Source organism: Tiliqua scincoides, chromosome 7, assembly GCF_035046505.1.
Source record: "Tiliqua scincoides isolate rTilSci1 chromosome 7, rTilSci1.hap2, whole genome shotgun sequence".
NCBI classification, from domain to species: domain Eukaryota; kingdom Metazoa; phylum Chordata; class Lepidosauria; order Squamata; family Scincidae; genus Tiliqua; species Tiliqua scincoides.
Genome location: NC_089827.1, coordinates 58,579,243 through 58,603,245, shown reverse-complemented (window position 1 = coordinate 58,603,245; position 24,003 = coordinate 58,579,243). Strand labels below are relative to the sequence as shown.

At 44.2% G+C, this 24,003-nt stretch overlaps 1 protein-coding gene across 1 annotated transcript; it reads left to right on the top strand.

Annotated features, from left to right (window-relative positions):
- The first annotated feature begins 1,747 nt into the window (after positions 1 to 1,747).
- PHF5A (PHD finger protein 5A) lies at positions 1,748 to 17,658 on the top strand. The gene is made up of 4 exons (XM_066634160.1): positions 1,748 to 2,074; positions 10,027 to 10,050; positions 13,300 to 13,466; positions 17,139 to 17,658. The coding sequence occupies exons 1-4, from the start codon at positions 2,023 to 2,025 to the stop codon at positions 17,226 to 17,228; spliced, it is 333 nt and encodes a 110-aa protein (XP_066490257.1). The 5' UTR covers positions 1,748 to 2,022; the 3' UTR covers positions 17,229 to 17,658.
- The last annotated feature ends 6,345 nt before the right edge of the window (positions 17,659 to 24,003 follow it).

The following is a 24,003-nucleotide window of genomic DNA, read 5'->3' as shown; positions in this document are numbered from 1 at the left end:
ATTTATTCACTCATCTAAGTTCTGTCTCTAATTTATATAGATAAATTTTATATTTAAATTTTTTCCGGCCCCCAACACCTTGCCAGATATTTGATGCAGGCCTCTGGCCAAAAAGTTGGGAAACCCCTGGCTAGATGATTCTTGTTTTTAATAAATGAGAGTTTCCCATTAGAAAAAAAATGGAGAAATCCATGATTTTAATGTAGTTGTGATTGGGTGGCTGACAGCCCAAGGCTAGGCATGTCTGCTCAGAAGTAAGTCCCACTATAGTCAATAGTGCTTACTCCCAGGAAAGTGTGTATAGAACTGCAACCAGAGTATCCTTCCCTCTTCCTCCACCACTCCCAAAAAAGGTGAAATTCATGGTTCACTTTGTGTGAAAATGAAACATTTGGGTTTTTTAAACACAATGTTATCAGCACAGTCCTGGGCATGTTCACTCAGAAATATAAACCCCACAGTTTAACAGGATTTAGTTAGAGGTAAGCATGTGTATAAGATCACAGCCTGAGTAACCTCCTACATCAAACACCTCTCAAACTGCACCAAATCTCAGTCTACTGCAGGGCTTTTCAAACTAGGGCGTCATGACACCCCAGCCTGTGGGCCCTGGCCTCTGCCCCCTTAAGGGGCAGGGGCAGCCTGGAGGAAGGGAGGAGGCAGGATTGCGCCCCTCAGGGAGCTGCAGGGGCTTGGGTGCACTTACCAAGCCTCCTGCAGCCTCCCCGGAGTGCAGGGAGCCCAGTGTGACCTTCAGCAGGGCTCCCTGCAGCAGTGAAAGTGGAGCTTTAGCTGAGGCAGGGCGCGATTGCTCCACCTCCGTCCCCTTCCCCTCACACCCGCAAGCACTTACAGTGGCTCAACCTCTCCATGAGAGTTTGAAAACCACTGGTCTACTGTAATTGGAACATTGGACCTCCCCTCCCAGCCCAAATCTAGCACTCAGTTGCATATGCACTCCATTGACTTGCATTCAGTTGTGTTGCACAACTAATCTTTTTAAAAATCACATCTTATTGGGAAATCTATTCTTAACAGTAATTCAACAGTGAAACTGATTACTGAGGGAAGTTGTGGTTTCTCCCTCGGTGGAAATCTTCAAGCAGTGGCTTGACATCTGGAGCTGTTCTAGAGCGGATTTTCCTGCTTCTAGCACAGTGTTTCTCACCCAGTGGTACGGGTACCACCAGTGGTACTTTAGGTGACATCTGGTCCCCTGGGCCCCTGCCACCTGCCAGCAAGGCCAGAAACACGACACAAACAGCAGTAGGAGGCTTGGCAGGCACAGGGTGGCCATGTCATCATCAGTTACTTCTGGCGGTGCTTCGAAAAGGTGGACCATGCGAAGTGGTATGGCGATGGACAAACCTTGACCAACATGTCCTAGCAGGACCTAGACGGCCTTGCCTAGATGGTCGATGTCCTCAGAAGTCCTTCCAAGCCTAAGATCTTACACAGTCAATAAAACTGGAATCAGGAAGTGCAGGCGCTCCTATGTCTTTGGGGCTGCCTCTGTGGAGGGGGGGTAGGGCTGCATCCAGAACTCAGCAACTCTTCACTATGTTTCTTTCTAGGTCTTCTCCATTTTGCTTCCTTAGAGCATCTCTCACCTCTTCCACCAAGAACTCGGAAACATGTAACTCTATGCGAGTCTACGTATTGTAAAGCTGCGGAACTCTAGGTGCAGTGACGTAGAGAAGCGTGCGCTCGGGGGCGTGGCTTCTACATCCGGGAACCTTGTCAATCAACGGCAAAAGGTGGGCGGGGCTTGGCCAGGTCCTAAAAGCAGATAGGCCAAAGCCTGTCCCAGGCGCGTGCTATCCCATCCCCCACATTGGGGAAGCGTCCCAGAGGCTTGTCTCGAATGTCGCGCGCCGCTTCTTGAGGCGTTGCCGGGGTGACGTCCTCTGGCTGAGTCCGCCTCGGGCGCTGGGCCCTTCCTATTGCCAGGACCTGCACGGAACGGGGCGGAGCCAGGGGTGAAAGGTCAGCAACGGCAGCGCGGGGCGAGGAACCCGAGGGATGGCCAAGCATCATCCGGATCTGATCTTCTGCCGCAAGCAGGCGGGAGTAGGTGAGGCCCCCCCCGCGCCCCCCCGCCTCCTCCGGGACTCTCCCGCCTGCACGTGGCGCCTGGGTCCTCTCCACACCTTCCTGGGAGTAAGCTCCATTGACTAGAATGGGACTTACTTCTGAGTAGACATGCCGAGGCTGGGGCCCTGAGGCTGCCACCCGAGCCACATTTTCCTGGGAGTAAGCCCCGTTGACTAGAATGGGACTTGCTTCTGAGTAGACATGCATAGGATGAGGCTCTCAGGCTGCCATCCTGACCATGCTTACGTGGGAATAAGCCTCATTGACTAATGGGGTTTGCTTCTGAGTAGACATGCCTAGGCTTGAGCTCTCACGCAGCAATCCTAACCACATTTTCCTGGGAGTAAGCCCCATTGACTAGAATGGGGTTTGCTTCTGAGTAGACATGCATCGGATTGGAGTCTCACGCAGCACTTCTAGTCACACTTTCCTGGGAGTAAGCCCCATTGACTTTAACGGGACTCATGACACACATAGGATTGGGCTGCCATCCTAGAAGAGGAAGGAGGACCATGGGCAAGCAGTGTGCATTGGGTAGCAATTGAGGGCTTTTAGGCTGCAGTTCTGCCCACACTTTCCTGGGAGCAGGTCCCATTGAACACAATGGGACTTTTGAGCAGACATGCATGGGATTGTCACTTCACAGAAGAGGCCCCCCAGGGGTGGAGCAGGCTGATGACAAGGCAAAGGGGGGGGGGAGAACAAGACCCTCTTCCTCACTGTACTAAACTTCAGAGTCCTCCATCCGAATTGGTTTTTGGTAGATTCATGACAGTCAGGGTAAAGTACTGTGCACTGTAGTGGCTCCCAAACTGTGAGCCATGGCTCCCCAGGGAACCGCAGAACCCTCAAAATAAACCAGCCACCCTATGCAATGTATAGGACTATAGCCTTAACAGGGAGCCACGTCCAAAGGCCTGGTAGGTCAAGGGAGCCACAAGCTGAAACGGTTTGGGAACCACTGATGTACTGTATTTAAAATACTTTTATTCTGCTGTTGCTGTCTTCAGACACTAACAGACTTAGGACCCAATTCAATTTCATTTTCTAGTGCTGGTGCAGCCATGCCAGTGGGGCATGCACTGCATCCTGCAGTGGGGAGGCAGTCACAGAGGCCTTCTCAAGGTATGAGAACACTAGTTCCCTTACTTTGAGGCTGCATTGCAGTTGTACTTATGTTGGAAAGTTGAATAGGATTGGTCGCTTAGAATTCTCTTCCATACCATATAACTATGACCACTGGTTTAGATGGTTTTAAAAGGAAATATGCATTCATGGAGGTTAGGCTTATTCACTGTGACAGCTAAATGAGAACTCCATGTCAAGATGCAACAGCCTACCTTTGAATCACCAATTGCTGGGGGAATGGAACTGAGAAAATGGTTGCCTTCTTATAACCTTTGCAGTGGGTGGCCACTGTTAGAAATGGGTTGCTAGGCTAAACAGTCTGCCTCAGTAGGGTTCCTAGTGAGCTTAGATCAGGGTTGCCCAAGCCCCGGCCCGGGGGCCACTTGCGGCCCTCATTTTTCCCCAAGCAGGCCCTTGGGGAGCCCCCAGTCTCCAATGAGCCTCTGGCCCTCCAGAGACTTGCTGGAGCCCATGCTGGCCAGACGCAACTACTTTCAGCACGAGGACGACTGTTCGACCTCTCACCTGAGCTGTGGGACGACGGCTCCCTCCACTGCTTGTTGTTTCACGTCTGTGATGCAGCAGTGGCAGTGAAGGAAAGGCTGACCTTGGTTTGTGCAAGCCCTTTTATATGCCTTGAGCTACTGCAAGACCATTCATTCATTCATCTAAGTTCCAACTCTAATAAATTCATTTATGTAAATTTATTCAAATCTGAAATGTAAAGTCATTCTTCCCCCCCCCCCCCCCGGCCCCTAACACAGTGTCAGAGAGATGGTGTGGGCCTCTTGTCAAAATTAGACACCCCTGGCTTAGATTATCTGGGCATATGGTCTATATAAGAGTCAAACTATGAGTTGCCTAAGGTCAAAACCTCTCATGTCATTTTTTTTTGCAAAAATGAGCTGGTGGGGATGTTGATTTGGACTGAGTGCAACAAGTAGGGGAGGTTCACACTTTGCCTGTGCATCAGTTATTTGATAAATTTTTAGACTGATTTTCTGAAAAATCAAAGTGGCTTTTGACAAAGGAAACTAAAAGTAAAAGATGCTTAAAAAAACTAAAAGCAATTTCAAGCATCGTGTGTTATCTAATCTTGAAGCAGAAAACACAAAGGCATTTATTTGTACAGAAATAGACATACATGCTGGAATATTTTTTCATCTGTGCTAATAGAAGCTTTGAGGAAGGATGAAATTGCATAATGGAATTGATATGGGGACAAGGAGTTATCTTTCTCCGCCTCTGTTCTGTGGTCCTGATACCAAAGAATACCGGTGTTTCCTGACTTATGTAAGCCTTGACTGTCTCTCTTATGTTTGGACTGTCTCTCTTGGAAGGGGCAATACCTGGAGTATTGTGTCCAGCTCTGGTCACCACATCTCAAAAAAGACAGTGGAAATGGAAAAGGTGCAAAAGAGAGCGACTAAGATGATTACGGGGCTGGGGCACCTTCCTTATGAGGAAAGGCTACGGTGTTTGGGCTTCTTCAGCCTAGAAAAGAGACGCTTGAGGGGGGACATGTTTGAGACATACAAAATTATGCAGGGGATGGACAGAGTGGATAGGGAGATGCTCTTTACACTCTCACATAACACCAGAACCAGGGGACATCCACTAAAATTGAGTGTTGGGAGAGTTAGAACAGACAAAAGAAAATATTTCTTTACTCAGTGTATGGTTGGCCTGTGGAACTCCTTGCCACAGGATGTGGTGCTGGCGTCTAGCCTGGACGCCTTTAAAAGGGGATTGGACAAGTTTCTGGAGGAAAAATCCATTATGGGGTACAAGCCATGATGTGTATGCGCAACCTCCTGATTTTAGAAATGGGTTATGTCAGAATGCCAGATGCAAGGGAGGGCACCAGGATGTGGTCTCTTATCTGGTGTGCTCCCTGGGGCATTTGGTGGGCCGCTGTGAGATACAGGAAGCTGGACTAGATGGGCCTATGGCCTGATCCAATGGGGCTGTTCTTATGTAAGAGGAGCTACCTGCTCTGTGAACCAAGCACAAAATGCCGCATCCACTGAGATCATGTCTAGCTTAGTCAGCATTTCCTTTTTTGATTAAAGAGCCCATGCTGAGGAAAGCCAGCATTTGCTTTTTTGATTAAAGAGCCCATGCTGAGGAAAGTCAGCATTTCCTTTTTTGATTAAAGAGCCCATGCTGAGGAAAGGAGCCTGCATGATCTGGGGAGCACAGCAATCTGACCAAATTCCGGGTCTAAGCTTCACCTAGAGAACCTATGTCTACTTTCAGCTAATAAGCTCCCTTTTGTTCCCCAATAATGGCCTAGTTCTGCACTACTGGACCCCACCACCAGGGTAACTCGCCTGTACAACCTGCGGAGGTCCTCCTTTCTCCCCTCCCTGCAGCTTCTCCAGCAACCACAGCAACACCTTGGTCTTCAGCATGTCTGCAGCCACACAGCAGGTCTGCTCCAACAGTCCCCAGAAGTCCATTTGCCTGTCTATAGGCCAGTAGTCCATCAGCCAGTCCATTAATCAATCAGTTTAATTCTCATTCTTTCTGTCTCTTTCCTTCCTCCAGGCTTTCCTCCTTTTACTACCCATGCTCTTTTCCTTCCTGCAGGTGCTGCTTTTATCCTTGAAGATCTTGTTGCCTCCAAGTGGTTGCAGCTGTGCAGCACACTCACTGCAATCTAAGGCCCTGGTGTTAAGCTCACGCTTGCCTGCCAGAGCAAGGGGCCACTGTTGATACCATACACTATCACATTGAGGGATCTTGCGCATTTCCATTATAGCCCCCTGCTGTCTTCATTGCTTTCTCCTATTCCAGGAAGACAAGGAACCTGATTGCTGTGCTCTGTGAGTTATGCAGCAGTATTTTGTCTTTTTCTAAGACAAAATACTGGTTCAATCACCCAGGGGCTGGGACAGGGAGCTTTTTCTAAAAGCAGGATGTAAATATTTTTTCTTCGAAGCAGAAGCAATCACCTGATCAGTGGAACCTGCCTTCTCCATCAGTGCTTCTCCCCTACTGCAGCCTCTTGGTGCCTTTAAAACTGGTTCAGTGTTGCCCAAGGAGGGAGATGTGATGCCCCCTCCAGCTGTATCTTGCAGTGGGAGAAGTTAGCCCCCCACACATACTTTCTTGCCCTTAATCAGTTTGCAGGTTATCTAAAAAGGCAGTTCATTGTAAGAATCCTATCTGTAGCACCTCTGCTGGCTTTCTGCCTAGCTTATTTCAGGCACAGCAGAGACCATGAACCATCAAAAAGGCCACAATTTGTGCAGAGGAGGAATCCAAATTAGGTGGCATCCCCCTGGGGCTGTGACAGGGAGCAATCCCAGCGCACATCGCAATTCCTACTTTTACAGAGTAGAAGGCTCTTCTTGCTTCTATTCTGACTTTACCTACTTGCCTTCTCTTTGCGCAGCTGTTTCCCTGCTAATCTCCAAACCTTCCACAAAGCTGCATTTGTGCAAAAGAGCTCTAACTTACATAAGGTTGTCCAGAATAGAACCCATATGTACGTTGGGGAGTGCATTGTCTTGTTCTGGACTTGCCTGGAGGAGAGGGGTGTCTTCCACCTGTCTGAAAGCCCTGGCCAAGCATGCAGAACTGTCCTGCCAAAGCCAGCCTCCTCTCTTCCTGCCTGGCCAGTGTGAAACTTTGCCTCCTGAGGCCATGCAGGAGCCAGAGAAGACAGGCAAAGGGAGGGAGACATAGGGCAGAGAGAAGCAACCAAGGCATGGAGGAGCATCAGGGGTAGAGCACAGTCTGAGAGACAGCCATAACTTTGGCCTCAAGCTGTCATCACCAGCAGGCAGCACAGCGTGCCCCCACAGAGCTGGGAGAAGGGATGGAGGTTTGGAGGGGGGAAGGATAGAGGCTTACTGAGGATGGGTAGAAGAAAGGGAGAGGGGGCAGAAAGGGTGCTGCCAGGGCAAAGAGCTCTGAGCTCAAAAGGCACCCTGGGCCAGTGATGGGAGGTCTGAGTGGAGGCAGAGCAGGTGACCTGCAGCTAAGGCTGGAAAGCCCTGTGCCTGAAAGAGGAGGAGCTGCTCCCTTCCCACAATTCTGAGGCTTCTCAGGTGGTAGAGCCAACCCGGGCCCTGTCAACCCAGCTGTGAGGTGGCCAGGTAGCCTTCACCTGACAGGGCTCTTTTCCAGAGGACTGACAGAGTGCACGTGTGCTACCCCAGGGAGGAGGAACTTACAGTATCTATGCTACCATATGGTATCTGTGGTACATAGCAGATTTTCCTCCTTGTCAAACACTTGTGTGTGCCTGCCACCCTTGTAGCTGTCAACATAGTCTTAAAAGGAAATTGACACGGTTGCCACATCATTGCAGCTGGTAAATGAAAACATTCAGGTATTACTGAATGGTATTTGTGTGTGGCTTGCATTCTTAAGTACTCATGTGCTGTCTCCAGTAGCAGGACTGGCAAAAATCTCTGCCTGAGACTTTGGAGAGCCAGTAGCAGAGCAAGTATACAGGGCTTGTCTAAAATCATTCCATATTAGTCTGCCAAGTATCCTGACAGTGCAGTCCTGTGCATATCGGCTCAGAAGTAAGTCCCATCTATTTCAATGGGATTTACTTCCAGGTAAATGCAAAGAGGCTTATGCATTTGCATGTAAGGCTTGTTGACTGTATAGGTATATGCTTTGAATGTATCATTAGGCAATTACATCTAACTGACTTGTCTTGATGTGCGAATATCATTGTTTTTAAATGAAAAAGCACCAAACTGCAGCATTTGTTCAATCACCACCTCTTTTTTAAAGTGATGTTGTGACTCATTCTTATTTTCCTGTCTTCAGTAGCTGCCTGTAAATATTCTTGGTTATAAGATTTACTATTTTATTACTAAAGATTTCTTATTGGCCACAAGGTTTTATTGGCAGTAAGTGTTGCTGCCAGCTAACAACTTCTGACCTCCTGCCCTTTCCCTATATGTTCAGCAGTTGTGCCTTAGATATACATAGTCTGTTGGGCGACTGGGTGTCACTACCGCCCTGTGACGTATATGGAACATAAAGCTTTACTGTTGTCGTTGCATCATAATGGCATTTTCCACGTCTTGGCTCCCAAATGAGGATTATTAACGTCATTTGGAAATGGCAAGGTCTAATCTTGGCAAATGCACATTTGGCAAGGAGGGAAAAGTTCATGTTGTTGGATTACTGTTTACTTTAGGTTTAGTTCTACCAGCGTTTACATTGTGTGCCTGTGGCTTCAGTCTGAAGCAGACATCCTTGAAAACAAGTCCCACTGTTTGAAACATAATAGAAAATTGGAGACAGCTACAGTACAGGTCCAACCTTGTTATACACTGATTTTTCTCAACACAAATGGCCACTGCAGATTGGAAGGAATGTGCTAATCCCTGGAGAAGGGGAAAAATGCATCCTCTTAAAATCACAATTTAAAAAACTGCTTTTCTTACTGCAGTAGAGAGACAGAGCCCAATCCTGGGCTCGGTGCGCTGGCTCACCGCCAGCATGCACTGTTGCAAACATGCCATAAAGCACGTTTGCAGGCCTTAACGCCAGGCGAGCGCTGGTGGTAGCCCAGCACAGACTGGCACCGGGCTACCACCAGGCAGGTGCCCAACCTCCGCCACTCAGCGGTTGTATGGACTGCCCAGCAGCGGAGAGGTAAGGGGGGACATGGGGGGAGGCAGGGAGGAGGCATTCTGGGGAGGTAGAGGGCAGGGAGAGGCATGCCAGGAGGAGGGAACAGCGAGGTGGGAGGGAGGACCAGTGGAACAATGCTCCCATTGGATCCAAAGCCTCCGTGTTCGGCTCACCACCCAACATGGAGACTCTTGATTCACCACCGACCTTTTTGTTGGCGGTGAATCGAGTAGCCCCATTGCGGGGCTACTCTCTTTACCCCGGGGGGAAGGGGACAAAAGTCCCCTTCTCCCCAGGCACTACCTGTGTCTGCTCGAAGTGTGCAGGATGAGGCTGAAGCCATTTTTGGCACCACTGCAACCCTGAACCCTGGGCAGCTCAGGATTGGGCTGACAGTCATGCAAGTGATCATTCCATTCTACAGGTGATACAGGCAAAGGCAGGGTGTCCTTTGCATTTTTAATTGCTGACTGGCAGCCCAATCCTATGTATGTCTACTCAGAAGTAAGTCCCATTAGAGTCAATGGTGCTTACTCCCAGGAAAGTGTGGATAGGATTGGGCTGTACCTCTCTACAACAGTAAGAAAAACTGTTTTTAAACCACAATTGTAACAGGACACACTTCTTAATTTTTTTAAACTGCTTTTATTTAACACATTAATGGTATCAGCAGGGAATCCCAGAATCGGACCCCTGCAGGCACAACCTTACTAGGAGCAATGGAGGGGCAAGAACCTGGAAGTGGGTCTTTAAATCTATTTTTCCACTGTTTTTTTATCCACTGATTTTTTTTACCCCCTAGGGGTTCTGATGCAGAACCCCAGCGGATAACGAGGGACGACCTGTACTTAAAAGATACCCCAGTGTTTGGTGCTGTATAGCCTAGCTGCTGCTGCACTGACCAACTTGATTGAAATCAGCGGGATTCACTTCTGGGTAAACATGAGTGGAACTGCACTACAAGAAATTGTCAGAATTAGGTCTGTTTCTGAAGTATCAAAATTAAGCATCAATTTTTAAATTCTGCTCTACCAATATAAATCAATATTGACCTCTCTGTTATAGGGATAACAGTACTGACTACCTTGACGAATTGTCATAAAGGACAATATATATGAAGTATTTTATACATTTGGAATGTCTGTATGAATGCTAAATATACTGTCTTTAATTTTTCTCTGTTATCTATTGCAGCTATTGGACGACTGTGTGAAAAATGTGAGTATAACTTCTAACCTATGGTATATCTTCTGTGATACTTTGTCCAGCCTTTTGTTTGTTTTTAATATGAACTCAGTAAAGTCTCTGACAGCCCAATCCTAGGGATGTCTACTCAGAAGTAAGTCCCATCAGAGTCAATGGGGCTTATGCCCAGGAAAGTGTGGATAGGATTGTGCTGTAAAATGAGAATAAATTCATATCTGTTATATTATGTAGTTTTCAATTCATTACTCTGTAAAGTAATTAGATTAACCCTTCCATGTTTATATGTTGACTTGATGCTTTGAAAAGAGGCAGGGACTAGAGCCCACATCCAGCATAGCCAATTTATTATATTAAGATCAAAGTTTTGGCTGAACTGAAGTTAATCACTGAGTTTGAGAAGCTTTTGCTTTTCAGCTAAATTAGCAAACATTGCCTCTAATTAAGTGCAAAAAGTTGTAATAATAATGAAATAAAAACAAGATAGGGCTCCAGCCAAAATAGCTTACTACATAAAAATGTAACACAAAGGCAGAAAGAAGCAGGGAAGGAAAAAGGAACAAGAAAATGTATAACATTCCTGGGTGACACTTACTTTATATGATTCAAAAGTAAATAGGTGATGGCCGTTTTTCAGGAGCCTGTTTTAGGGAAGGAAAAGTAAGAGATGTAAAATTTTATGAGAGTATATAAATGGGGCACAAAATGGATCAAAACTGGTAGCCCCTCTTCCCAATCTCCCTTCTCCTGCATGCCTCTACAGACTTTTAGATCTTTTAAAACTTATGTATATGTGCTGCAAGCCTCGGCACCAGTTCTTACAGGGTCCCTGGGCAAACTACTAGGTATCCCACCTTTCCCAGATATGCACATATTGCTTCCCCCAGTCCTGCTGGGAAGGTGACAGAGGAGTAGGGATGAACGCTTCTCACTTAGCACTGGTGAGGCAGTTGGACATTCCTGTCTCCATCATCCAGGACTACTGAGAAAGGAGCAGTCAGAGAGAGAGACTATTTAGAGGGGGACTGTCTAGTCACTCCTGTCTCACAGACAGGAGCATCCAACTATCCCTTGTTACCTGCCCTCCATGTAATGGAAAATGCCCACACAGCTGGGAAGGAGAGGGCAATGGTATAATTGGATGCTCTTTCCCCATCAACAGTGAAGGAGAAACATTGTGGCAGACAGCTGGAGAGAAAAGAGAGCATTGTTTCTCCCCACACACACACACACACACACACACACACACACACACACACTCCAGCAAATGGTCTTCCTCAGAGGCTCCTGCATCATTGACCTGTTGCAGGGTGGGAAAAGGTATCTGGCTGCTCCTTGATGCCTGCCCATTGCTGCAGTTGTCTTTCCCAGCTAGAAGGAAAGCGTTAGAATGTGTGGAGAGTCTGTGGCAACAACACCTCCTCATTCCTGACATACTGTAGCTATCTCTACTTGCCCTATAAAGGTAGAAGAAAAGCACTATGGTACTCTGTTCTCTAGAAGGAACATTTAGGCATCATTGCAACTGTGTGTCCTACTCTTGAAAGGGTTGGTAGAGATTATTCTCATAGTATTCTGTGCTCCTTCTAACCCAAGGAAAGAGTAAAATGATCTTTTTGGAGTGACTTGAGCTGCCTTCCTTGACCTTCAAGGGCCAGGAGGAACAGCACAACAGGTTGGCATTAGTCTTTTTTTGCTAGACTGGGAAGAGGTGCTTTTCCAGACCAGAGGAAGATAGTAGCAATGGCTGAGAGAAAGAACTGCACTCACTTTCTTTCACAGAACCAGTTTGTTTCCTGCTGTGCAAATGATAAAGGGTATTGAACTAGAAATTTAGTAGTACTGATAAGCACTACGAGAGGGGGAATGGTAACTTTTGCCCAGGAAGATGTCTTAAGAGCATACAGGGAATTTGTTCACGTGCCATAAGAAGCACTTTAAGCCCCTTCGCTATATAAAGCGCAAGTTAAACAAGTCGTAGAAGGAATAAAGATTAGATGGAACAGGACTGTGGTAATGAGATATTAAACTTTTCACAGTTAGTTCATTGACTTGGGCATGTTCCAGATTGGCAGTGCTTGTCATTTCCATCAGTTGGCTATTTGCTTAACTTGTTCAATTTCATTCCATATTTTGAGAGCTGTCAACAGTGATCACAACTTCCACGATTAGGTGTGTAATGCTTGCTCTTCTGGCATTTTCTAAAGTTAAAATTTTAAAGAAGCTGAACAGCAATTATCCTTCTCAAGAAAAATGTTGATGTTTGTATTGGAAGAACCAACATGGCACACCTGTGTTTTTTGTTGTTTATTCCCCCCGCAGTCCAGAGAAACTGCCTTCCAAAAGATTTCACCAGTTGACTAAAAAGATGTGGTTTACTGCCTTCAAAGAAATACAGTCAAATGCCTGTTGCCTTAGGCTGTGATGCACAAATGGCTTAAGTTGGAGTGTGTGTGCATGTGTGTAGACAGTATAAATTTTTTTTCTCTCAAGCTATTTGTGGACTGCAGCCCAAGATGAGGGGCATTGTTTGAACTACTCTATAAATATCTAAATAAGTAGTTCTCACACATTTAGCACCGGGACCCACCAGAAGTGATGTCATGACTGGAAGTGACATCATCAAGCAGGAAAATGTTTAACAATCCTAGACTGCAATCTTACCCACACTTACCCAGGAGTAAGTCCCATTTACTTTCATTATTAAAAGAATATACATAGTAGCTTGTTAAAAGTACAGGTTTGTAACATTTCCCCAAATGCAGTCACATACTATGGTAGCATCAAGTATAATATATGAAAAATAAACTATTGAAATGAATGGGGACCCACCAGAAATTGGCTCACATCCCACCTAGTGGGTCCTGACCCACAGTTTGAGAAACACTGATCTAGAACAATGATTTTCAATTTTTTTCATCTCATGGCACATTGGTAAGGAACTAAAATTGTCAAGGCATACCATTAGTTTTTTTGACAACTGACAAGGCATCCCATGCTGCTGGGGGAGCTCATATCCCCCTATGGCCCTACTAATAAAAGACCCTCCCCCAAATTCCTTTAGCACATCGGTTGAAAATTGCTGATCTGGATATATATTTATAATGATAGATGAACCTTTATCTTAAGCAGATCTGCTTGAAAGCAAGCCCTGCTGACTCCCCACTTTTGTAGCATGCTTGGTTAATCGAATGGACAGCATTCTGTTTTCCTATAGGAACAGTGGGGAAAACATCTCAGCTGAAATCTGTGTTGTCTCTTCAGGTGATGGCAAGTGTGTGATCTGTGACTCTTACGTGCGACCCTGCACACTGGTACGGATATGTGACGAGTGCAACTATGGCTCTTATCAAGGGCGCTGTGTGATATGTGGAGGTCCTGGAGTCTCTGATGCATATTACTGTAAAGAATGTACCATCCAGGAGAAGGATGTAAGTTTATTACAGGGTTTGCGTTCTTATCTTAAACAGTTATCACTTATTCTTGAAGACTACTGATTTGCTGAGTAAACGTCTCAAGCCTGGAATATCTATGTTCTGATTCGTATGTCTTTGTCTTCCGGCAAAGGCCTATACCTGTGTTTGCTAAGTACCTTGCAGTGAACATTTTCAACTCTTTCAAAGTATATTTTGAAAGGTATATTCTCTTAGGTCATCAGAGAAGGCCTTTTTACAAGTGCTGCCGCCTAGGGAGGTACGTGGGGCAGCGGCAAGAAATAGGGCCTTCTCAGTAGTGGCACCAGCACTATGAACCCCTCCCCTTGACTTAAGAACTGCTCCCTCTCTTGAAACCCTTCTGTTTAGACAAGCCTTCTGAGTTCCTGGCCTTTTAAACATCTGGTTACAGGCCTGATCCTTTTCTAATTTGCTGCGCTATGCTCTTTTACCTGACTACTTTTTTATCTGACTACTGTTTTTATGATATGTCATTATGTTTTTATCTGTTTTTAAATTATGTTTTTTAATTTGTTTTAACCTTGTTTGTAAGCCGCCTTGAGTCCCTCTGGGGAGAAAGACGGGGTAAAAATAAAGTGGTTGTGTTTGTGGTTGTTGTTGTTGTTGTGTCTGCAGACCTGTAGACCAGTGGTTCCCAAACTGTTGGAACCCATTGGTGGGTTGCAACCTGATTTTTGGTGGGTCACCAAAAGGTGATGGAAAGATCAGATAACTAATTGCCTCAAGCCCTGAGGCTATTGAAAAATCAGATACTGTAGCTGCTAATTACCCTGCAAAGAGCTCAGCTCCTGCAGTGTGCAAGCATGTAAAAAAATAGAGAGAAAATTTGAGGGTCTTTTTTTCTGCTCATTATTACTTATTTATTTCTAGTTCTCCTTTTTAAAAAGTCTGGTAAACCTAGGTGGGTCCCAATAGAGACTTGTTTTAAAAATTGGGTCCTGGTGCTAAAACGTTTGGAAACCACTGCAGTAGACTTATATTGTAATTTGTTATAAGAAATCCACATATACTTGGGAGTAAACGCTATTTCATTAATGAGGTATACTGCCAAGTAAACATGCATAAGATTATTTTTTTCCAATCTGCAGGTCGTTTTGTCCAGCGAGCCTTGATTTGGCTTCTTGGTATTCTCTAAGAATGGAACTGCACATTATGTGTAGCAGGTCACCCCAGCAGTGTCTTTGCTGGTGGCTGCCTGCTGGTGTTCCTTTGCATCTTTTTGATTGTGAGCCCTTTTGGGACAGGGAGCCATTAGTTGTTTGATTTTTCTCTGTAAACCGCTTTGTGAACTTGTTTGTTGAAAAGCGGTATATAAATACTGTTAATAATAATGTGTAACAGGGGAATGTTGCTGAAAAATATGTCCTCAAAGCTTTCCCTTTTTCTCTCATACTGTATAGAACCACTTGGCCATTTTGTGTCAGTGAACATTGCATGCTTCCCTGGCTGACTCCACATGACTGGGATGAGCAAATGCACAATTCAGCCACCAAATCTAGCCTCTTGCACAAACTTGATCCTGTGGCCCAGGTTCACATGGATCTGCACCTGCATTTTAACTAGCGCAGGTCTGAGTAGGCTCTTCTGCACTGCAGAGGTTTGCCCCTAGGTATGGGGACAAGTGTTCCCTTATCTCGAGGAAACCTCTACAACTGTCATCCTCCCCCCCCCCCCCCAAAGATGCAGCAGTAGCCATTTTGGCATCACTGCATTACCGGGGGACACACGACACCATAGGATTGGGCTGTTAGTCTGTGTTTGTGTGTATTTGTGTGCAAGTGAACTCTGCCATAAGCATGACAGAATGCACAAAGGCTGCTGGGTAATAGTCAGAGTGGCCCAATAGTAAACAAATTGTTATAATGCAGAGCATTGCTGCATCCTAGCTTAGACAGGATACTTTGAAGTATATCATCTCTGAATTGTGTATGTTCTAAAATGAGAAGACCAAGGGAGCTGGATTTAAGTCCAGCTTGTATCTTCTGTGAGAAAAGTGTTGGTAAGGCTTATTTTTCAGTGAAAACAAACAAGTGCCCTTCAAAAACAGGCATCAGAAACTACAGCGTTGGATAGGTTCAGACTGGGGAGCCATATGCTAATTTCCTGGGGGTAAAGTGTGTGGGTGGGAGGGGAGTATTGCGTCTGTTCTGAGGACAGAATTATAAATGGAATCAAAGAAAAAAAATGAAAGCATGCATATCTATCATACACTTTGATTTCTGCACCCTTTGATTTGTTCACATTTTCAAGATCTTCCATTGACATTCATATTCAAACTGTAATGTGATTATAAATGCTAGGAATGATCCCTAAGTGGGCTTCTCCAACTTCCTTTCTCCATAGCAGCAGGTGTTGGAGCAGTAGATGATGATGATAGGTGGCATTTGCCATGGGGCTCTTGCATCTCAACTGCTGTAGCTGTTCAGCAGCCAGATATGTTCTCCTGTTCAATCTCTTATGAAACTGCAGTTGCTGTGCTAGAAGCCATCATTAGCTGCATTAGTATTCCAGTAGCTAATGTTCTATGATGCTTGTGCATCAACACGTATATCCGGATGCTCTCTGGAAAACATTTGTTCTTATGGCCAGAGATTAAACTTGTGTCCCTTACTTATAGCGTGCAAAGGTGCCAGCGGTTTCTTCTGCTCTACCTTGTCATGTCTTTCTTCATTTCTACCTGCTGGCAAAGTGTGATGGAGGCCCAAATGTGCTGCCTGGGAATATTTCTGCTCCTGGAGAAACCTTGTGGTCTTCGTAGTTATTTTCTATTAAAATGAGTACAGCATCTGAAATACGGTCATCTAGTTTTTGCCTTTGCAGCTGGATGATGTAAAAAGTGGTAGAAAGGATTTTCAGGTGGAACAAGGACCTAGAAACTTGCAGGAAAGTTGCTTATGGTGTGTTTTAGCCCAGTGTCCCAATCTGCTCCCTTACAGACATTATTTCTATGAACTGCTATCCCTCAAGGACAATGATTGCATGCTTAGTATGAGCACTTGTGGTTTCTTGGACTTGGGGCTGGCTGACTGTATTTCATTTGTCAACAACAATTTGACTTCTTCAGCTCAGTTGTTCTTGTTGTGTTTTAATCAATGGCATACTTTTAGACTTTGTGGTACTTCAAAGATGTCTGCAAATGTGCAGGCAATATCTGCAGACAGTTCAAACAAGTGAACCTTTTAACCAGGACTTGCAGGAGGGCAGGTTTCTTTGTTCTGTACAGCACCTTCTCCCATTGGTATCTTGTCCTTGTATTCCTCTCCTTGGTCTATGCCTGTTTGCCTGTCCTTTGTTTCCCCATGTGTTGTGGAAATACTCCTGCAAAAATCCAAACTGCATTCAGCGTTCTGTTCAAATGATGCAGCCTATTTCCGCAGAGAAATTGAATTGCAGCACAGTCCCAATGAGTACTACATGCAAGTAATAGCAACATTGGGCTCAGAATATTACCTGGCTCTCTGCCTGATCATCCCGTGAGTTAAGTATAGAATAGAGAAGGAAGGTAGCATAGAAATCTGTTGCCAGTATTTTGTGATTGGGCTGAGGGAAACGGATAATCCCATTCTATGCCCAGCTAAATTGGGGTGTAGTATGATGTTCCTGTTGAGTTTATTCATGTTATAACTATGTTTCTCTTTTCTTTTTCAGAGAGATGGTTGTCCCAAGATTGTTAACCTGGGTAGCTCTAAAACAGATCTCTTCTATGAGCGAAAGAAGTATGGTTTCAAGAAAAGGTGATTCCGTCCCTACTCTGATGCACCTGCTGGAGACAGGAGGGCTTCTTCAGATATCTTTGGACTGCAGTCTTACTGCAAAGCAGTTAATTTGAGTATTTTTGTCTTTCTTAGTCCTTGCAAATTGTTGGAAAAATTAGTATTGCAGCTAAATATTGGAAGCTATTGAGGCTCTTGCATTTCCTCAACAGTACCTATTGTTGCTAAGGGAGGAGCATATAGTCACTATATATGTGCCTCAGAGGAAGGAAGCTTAGATTTCATCTTCCAGAACCCTCTCTGTACCTTCTATAGAAAGAGACCCTTAATTTCTTGTGACCAATATTTTTCACCATGGGTTTTGACCATTTCTGTGCTTTCTGTTAAAGAAAGCCAGCCAAAGCTGTTTAACATTGCAGATTATTCATCAATAAAGTGATATATTAATCTTCTAATGGAAGGTCTTCTGTCTCTCTGCTTCTGTCCATGCTGATCTCCACAGGCTTTCCTTGGATTCAGGTAATAGGTATAATCTGGTATCTTCCAATAGCAGCAAGTTTGAAGTCCATGACACCAAAAGACTTTAGCCTTTTATGTTGCTCTAACTTGTGTTTCTTACATCAGTGCAATATGACTCAGAGATACACCTATGTTGTAAACTGCCATTTTTGCCTGCCACTGAGAATATCTGACTGCCACTTGAGTCTTACGTTGTTTGATCTGGTGGGGTTATCCACCTAAAAGTAGTTCAGTAGCAGAGAAATTGTATCTTTTTGCTAGTGCAGACAAAAGCCCATGTGAAACACACTAAACAGATGGGTGTTGCCCAACCTAGATTAATTTTTCCATTCCATAAATGGAAATACCATAACCTATTATTACTAGCTTCCAAATCACAGCCAGATGCTGGATACAAGTTATGGTCCCTGCAAGAAAATAACTGGGGTAATAACAGTAGCTTTTAAGTACTGAAGTGCCTCTACATAGTAGAAAACACCTTCCTGGCAAACAAAGTCCATGCAACAGGTTTGACAAGAGAAGAAGAAAGCTTCCCACATAGTCTGAGCCTCAGCCTTTCCTTCTAGGCTTTCAGAAAGGAGGTCATGCTCAGCTAACCTCAATTCATTTCCAAACTGCATTGAGCATCTGATGTTCTTAAATTGATAAAAAGCGCTAGAAGCTATTGCTGAGTTGGTGCTGGGGAGCAAACTGATATGCGGTGATCCCACATCTTACCAAACGTTTTCTGAAGTCGGCACATAAGGGGAAAATCAGGTATAGCTGAACTACCTTAAGTCTGAAAAAGTGTACTGACTCTTTAAGAACTAAAATTGCACTACAAGAGACATGCTGGAACAAAGATGAGTGAAGGAACAGCAGATTCATTCTCCCATCATGCACACATCAGGGCATCTGCTTAGTGAGTGGATTGGCACCTGGAATCCCCTGCATTATTTAATCTCTCTCTCTCTCTCTCTCTCTTTATTTGCCCAGCACATATACTTGAATTTGCGTAAGTTAGACATGTAAGATGTTGGCTGACTGTATGGGTCTCTCTTTAGAGCTGGGGGACTTGGCATGCAAATCCTTGAGTTCAAGAAGTAACACAGACTATTTTTCACCAAGTCCAATTGTGCAGCATATTCAGATGAAGGGTGTCTTAGGAATGCTTAACTTTTTTCCTGAATCTCCTCACCCTTAAGTTTCATAGTATGCTGTACTGTATAGAAGTCAAATCTGGGACAGAAAGGATCTATAGGGTGGAATGGTAGGAAAAGGAGGTGGGGCGGGAAGATGAGAAGGGACTGAAAGGATGAATGACATGTAGGAACATGGCTCCTGTATACTTTCTTACTTTGGTTGGTACCTTCCTTTGCATGTGGATAGCTTGGTGGCAAAAGGAAATGAAATGGCATTCTCATTAACATGAGTCATTGTTATCCATTTAGCATGAATTTTGCTCCCACTTGGCACAGATATCCTGAACTTATTTGTTTGATGCTTAAATGCCAACCAAAATGACAATGAACAATAGGCTGTTCAGATAGAAGGGTTTTTGTTCTGAATGCCTTGCAGCTTTTAGTTGTAGGATTGAACAATTTATTCCCTATGAAGCTGAATGCAGCCCACCTGGGACTCAGTAAACCTGGTGTTTCTGCCTTCCTGGAATTGCAAAAACAGATGGGTGGTTGTGTCTTTGCAGACAAAATAGGATGAATTGATTTAAATCACTCAGAGGGGAAAACCCTATTTAAAATAACTTATTTAAATTGTTACATTTTTAAAAAAATTTAGATCCTTTGTGGCATACTAGCTAGTTGCTTTAACCAAAACATTCTAATTTAAAACTGGATAGTGCATTTATGCACTCATATGAAATTGCCTGCTACTGAATCAGACAATTGGTACATCTATGTTCATGCTGCCTATGTACTGATTGGCAGCTGCTCTCCAGGGTTTCATATGATTGACTTTCCCAATCCTATCTAGAGATGCCAGAGAACAAACCTGGTACCTACAAGCTCCTTCACTTTCAACAACCTCAGAGAGTTTATCATAATTTTGTCATATAACTGCCTTGTCCCATCTCATCCTCACCATGCAAAAAAGTAATAATCTCAGCCAAAGCAAGGGCTGGTAGTAGTTACTGGGCAGATTAGTGCTTACCCTGAGAGGGAAGGTAACTGTCCATATCTTTTGCAGGTTGTCAGAAACTACTATTATTACTGTACTGGGCCACTTAGAGAGGATAGAGAATTACTAAGCATAACATTAGAGTAGAAGTTCACTCAGATGGATCAGCAGATGACATTGTCAATCTCCATCTGGCCCCGAGTAATGAACCATATTATAAATACAGGAGCGATTGTACTGTATGACATGTTTTCCCCATAGTTCTCTGCAAAGAAAAGCAATAAGAAGGTCAAAAAAATCAGTCTGGGGAGATTGCAAATATATAATTTCAGATTTCATTTTAAAATGGGTTATTTTTCAGAGCAATTTATTAAAGCAGAACCTTTTAACAAAATCAGTTTATTAATCCCCCTTTGGCTTCAATACATGGCTGGTGTACTGTGTTCTAATTTGATGGATTACAGGTTGTGCAGACCTGCTTCATTATAACTCCAGAGAAACAAATGTTAAAGAGTTGTGATGTATACTGCTTTAAAGTGAATTATCCCAGCATTCATAAGCTTGAGAATCATTGATGTAGAATAGCTAATGACATAGACTCCTTAATTGTCAGTTGCAAAACTTAAAGGATGTTTTAAGAGGTTTCTGAACCAATGCAGATCTGAAGGAGAATGGTGAACCCTCATGATATCAATCCAAAATCCAGTCAGTACATCTCAGCCTTGGTTCTGAAGAAACAAAACTAAAAGCCTACCTTACATGATCATTATATAGATCAGGGGTGTCCAAAAATTTTGGCAGGAGGGCCACACCATCTCTCTGATACTGTCTTGGAGGGCTGGGAAACAAAAGAATTAATTTACATTTCAAATTTGAATAAATTTACATAAATGAATATATTAGAGATGAAACTTATATGAATGAATGAAGTTCTTGCAATAGCTCAGGGCCTGTAAAAGGCCTTGCACAAAGCAAGGCCAGCCTTTCCTTCGCTGCCACTGTTGCATCACAGACAGCAAGCAGTGGAGGGAGTGCGCATCCCACAGCTCACGCGAGAGGTTGAACAGTTGCCCTCATGCTGAGAGCAGTTGCACTGGGCCAGTGTGGGCTCCAGCAAGTCTCTGGAGGGCCAGAGGCTCATTGGAGATGGGGCTCTCTGCGGGCCAGATTGGGAGTCCCTGAGGGCCACAATTGGCCTTTGGGCCAGGGTTTGGGCACCCCTGATATAGATGAACAAAGCAATGTTTGGGTGATTGTGTTGGTCCTGCAATGTGAGAGACTAGGTTAAACACTTTTTGGACCATCTGCAGTTAAATTTTGTCCTGCAAGCTTCAAAAAGTCTGGTATATTATGAAATCCAGTCTTATTCTAACAAAATGCCATTCTGATGGATGGGAGTGTATGTGGAGAGAGAACATGTTCATTGCAAAAGCCCCTGGGGGTGGTGTGCCTCTCTGGCTGCTCTGCATATTGCACTGCCCCATAGACTCTCATTCTGTGAGGCTGATCTACCTAGTGGAAGGGACCAGTTTTGTCCTCATTGCAACAGTGTCCTCAAATGCAGCATTCTTACTTTTGCCCATGTGATGTTCCTAATGACACCAACCATTGCAAACCAAGCCTGCTCTTGTTCCCAGAGCTGAAGCTCTTCATAGGCTGGGTTCTCTTTCTTAGAAAGAGTGATAGAATGTTAGGAATTGACTTTAGAGGATAGATAATCAGAGCTTTAAAACTGTTTGCTTTTCTGTTATCTGTCTTATAGGGATTTGTGATTCCGAAGTGAAAATGGAGATACCAAAATTCTGCACAGGTGGTCACAATGGTTTGAAGTGGACAGATGGATAGGGGTTTCCTAAGAAACTGGAAACATGAGCCATCTGTCCTTTTTGTCAGCCCAACAGATCTGTAGTCATCTTTAGGAAAGCCCATCAGCAGCACCTTGCTGCTTTAAGACCCAAGAAAGTGGGGCTTTACTAAAGACAAATATAGTTCCATTAGGCCGAGCAAATAAACTTGTTCTTGAATTGAATGCTCACAACGCTTGTACAAGTGACAAGACAGGACATTTCAAATAGAACTATATAGAAATTTTATTTTTTTACTCCGACCAACTGGCTGAGGCAGTTTCTGAAGCACTTGCACAATGGTTTTTGTGTAATGAGAAACATATTTTGTTTTGCATAGGTACAGTATTACAAAACATATTACACGATAATTGTTCTGTATTAACAATGGTGTGATTCCCTTGTGTGTTTCCATCATACTTACAAAGGAACTGCCAGGTAGGAGCAGGACCATTTGAAGCTATTGGGTTGCCTGAGGCAGCCCAAGAGTGCTGCTGCCACCCCTCTCACCCCAGCCCATGCACCACTTACTTGGCTTTTTCCTCTGCACTGGCTGTTAAATCAAAGCAGGAAACACATTCTGAGATCGTTCCCAGCATGGTCTGCATTTCCTGCTGTTTAAAGAGCCTGCACCAAAGAAGGGGCAGTTGAGGAGGCCTGCTCTGTCCTCAATAGTGGAGTGCGGGAACGGCAGCAGCAGCCATTTGTTCACCGCCCCCTTTGCTCTGTCCCAATCCACCACCTGATGCAAACAGCACTGTTTGCTTCATTGACAGGCCAGACCTGGGTAGGAAACTATTATGTTAAAATATAGCTAAAAGTTTCAAGAATCGAGAGGAATTATTTGGGAGCATCTATGAACAAGACCCCATAGAGTGAATGAGAGTTTTGCAAGAGCTATGATGTACTATACCATTCTCATCCATTTCAGTGTGGAACCTGGATGAGAGATGTTGTGGGATAGATAATGCTATCCCAATGGGTATTGTCAATTCAAGGCATTGCTGGTTTTCTGATCTAGGCCTATGTGCCCTTTTAGATATACAGCTGCCTTAGACTTACCTAAAGAAAACAACTATAGTATTTCCCCTAGGTCAAGAAGGAGTCATAACTGTCTAGCTGGGGTCATGTGAAGAGCCCATAATTACTCATTGGTAATTATTTGAATCATTCTATCATGTGCCTGATCATTTTTCTGAACCTTAAGTGTAGCCATCTTACAATGGATGCAGTCAAGTGCTTGCTTTCTGTTTCAAAGGGCTCTCAAGCTTCATCCTAGCAAGCTCACATCTCAAGCTTCATATCACAAGCTCAAGAAAGGAATTGCCTAACTATCCAAACCTTTACAAATTGGGCAAAACGTATCTGTGAGAAGGACTTCAGGTAAGGCACAAGGCTGGTTGTGAAAATTAGGGTTACCTCCATGATTACTAGCATTGTAAGAACTCCAGGATAGATATCTAATACTCCAGCTGGAGTGGGACGCTTTCCTGCCCCAATCAAGATGTATATTGGGTGGGGGGAAAGAACAATGTCTCCCCCCACAATCATCTGCGCCTCTACAGAAGGTCCACCCTACATACTAAGAACTGGAGGTTTATACTGGAGAATAAGTTTGAATCGATAAGTCTTCCTCTGTGTTATTTGCTGTGTTCTTCACCTTCATGGTGATTAAGTGCTTCTTGGCAAACTGTTTATTCATTTGAAAGACAGGAAAGGACTAATTTCCTTGAGCTTTAAGTGTCAAGTGATGTGAAGGTAAAAGAATGCTGAGTTATGTGTGAATGCTAATTACATCCAATTATAGACTGACTGATCTTTCCTGGTATTTAAAACATCATAGCAAAACTTGTATGGTAGAGGGGGGTTTGTTTTTTTCTTATGTGTGTAGTTGATTCAGTAGATGTCATTTGATGTGATATTAAGTAAATGTTCAGGAGTGCCTATATGACCTCATGTCTGGTCTCCATTTTATGTGTGATTTTGTCTTGAGATAATTATGGACGCATTGCTAAGATGAAAATAGTCGAGTCTCTACATGTATGTTGTTAGTAAGCCCTATTAAAATGACGTGCCTGGGCTTAAACATCTCTGCATATGAGCAAGTCCCATTGTTGAATCCTATTTGAAGTTAAGGCTTCAAAAAATCTATTGAACTGCATGCCTTGCTATCCTACGCTTACCTAGTAGTAAGACCCACTGAATACGCATAGAGCAAAGGGTACCAAGGTGCAAGTGTTCCTTCAGTGACTGATGGCTGGGATGTTGCATTTCACCTTTTATAAAGAGCAGAAGATGCTGCGAAGGAGAGCATGCCTCAAT

Coding starts and splice junctions, on each gene's coding strand:
- PHF5A (XM_066634160.1), top strand. CDS start 2,023: ATGGCCAAGCATCATCCGGATCTGATCTTCTGCCGCAAGCAGGCGGGA. Junction 2,075..10,026: donor CCGCAAGCAGGCGGGAGTAG/GTGAGGCCCCCC, acceptor TATCTATTGCAG/CTATTGGACGACTGTGTGAA. Junction 10,051..13,299: donor TGGACGACTGTGTGAAAAAT/GTGAGTATAACT, acceptor TTGTCTCTTCAG/GTGATGGCAAGTGTGTGATC.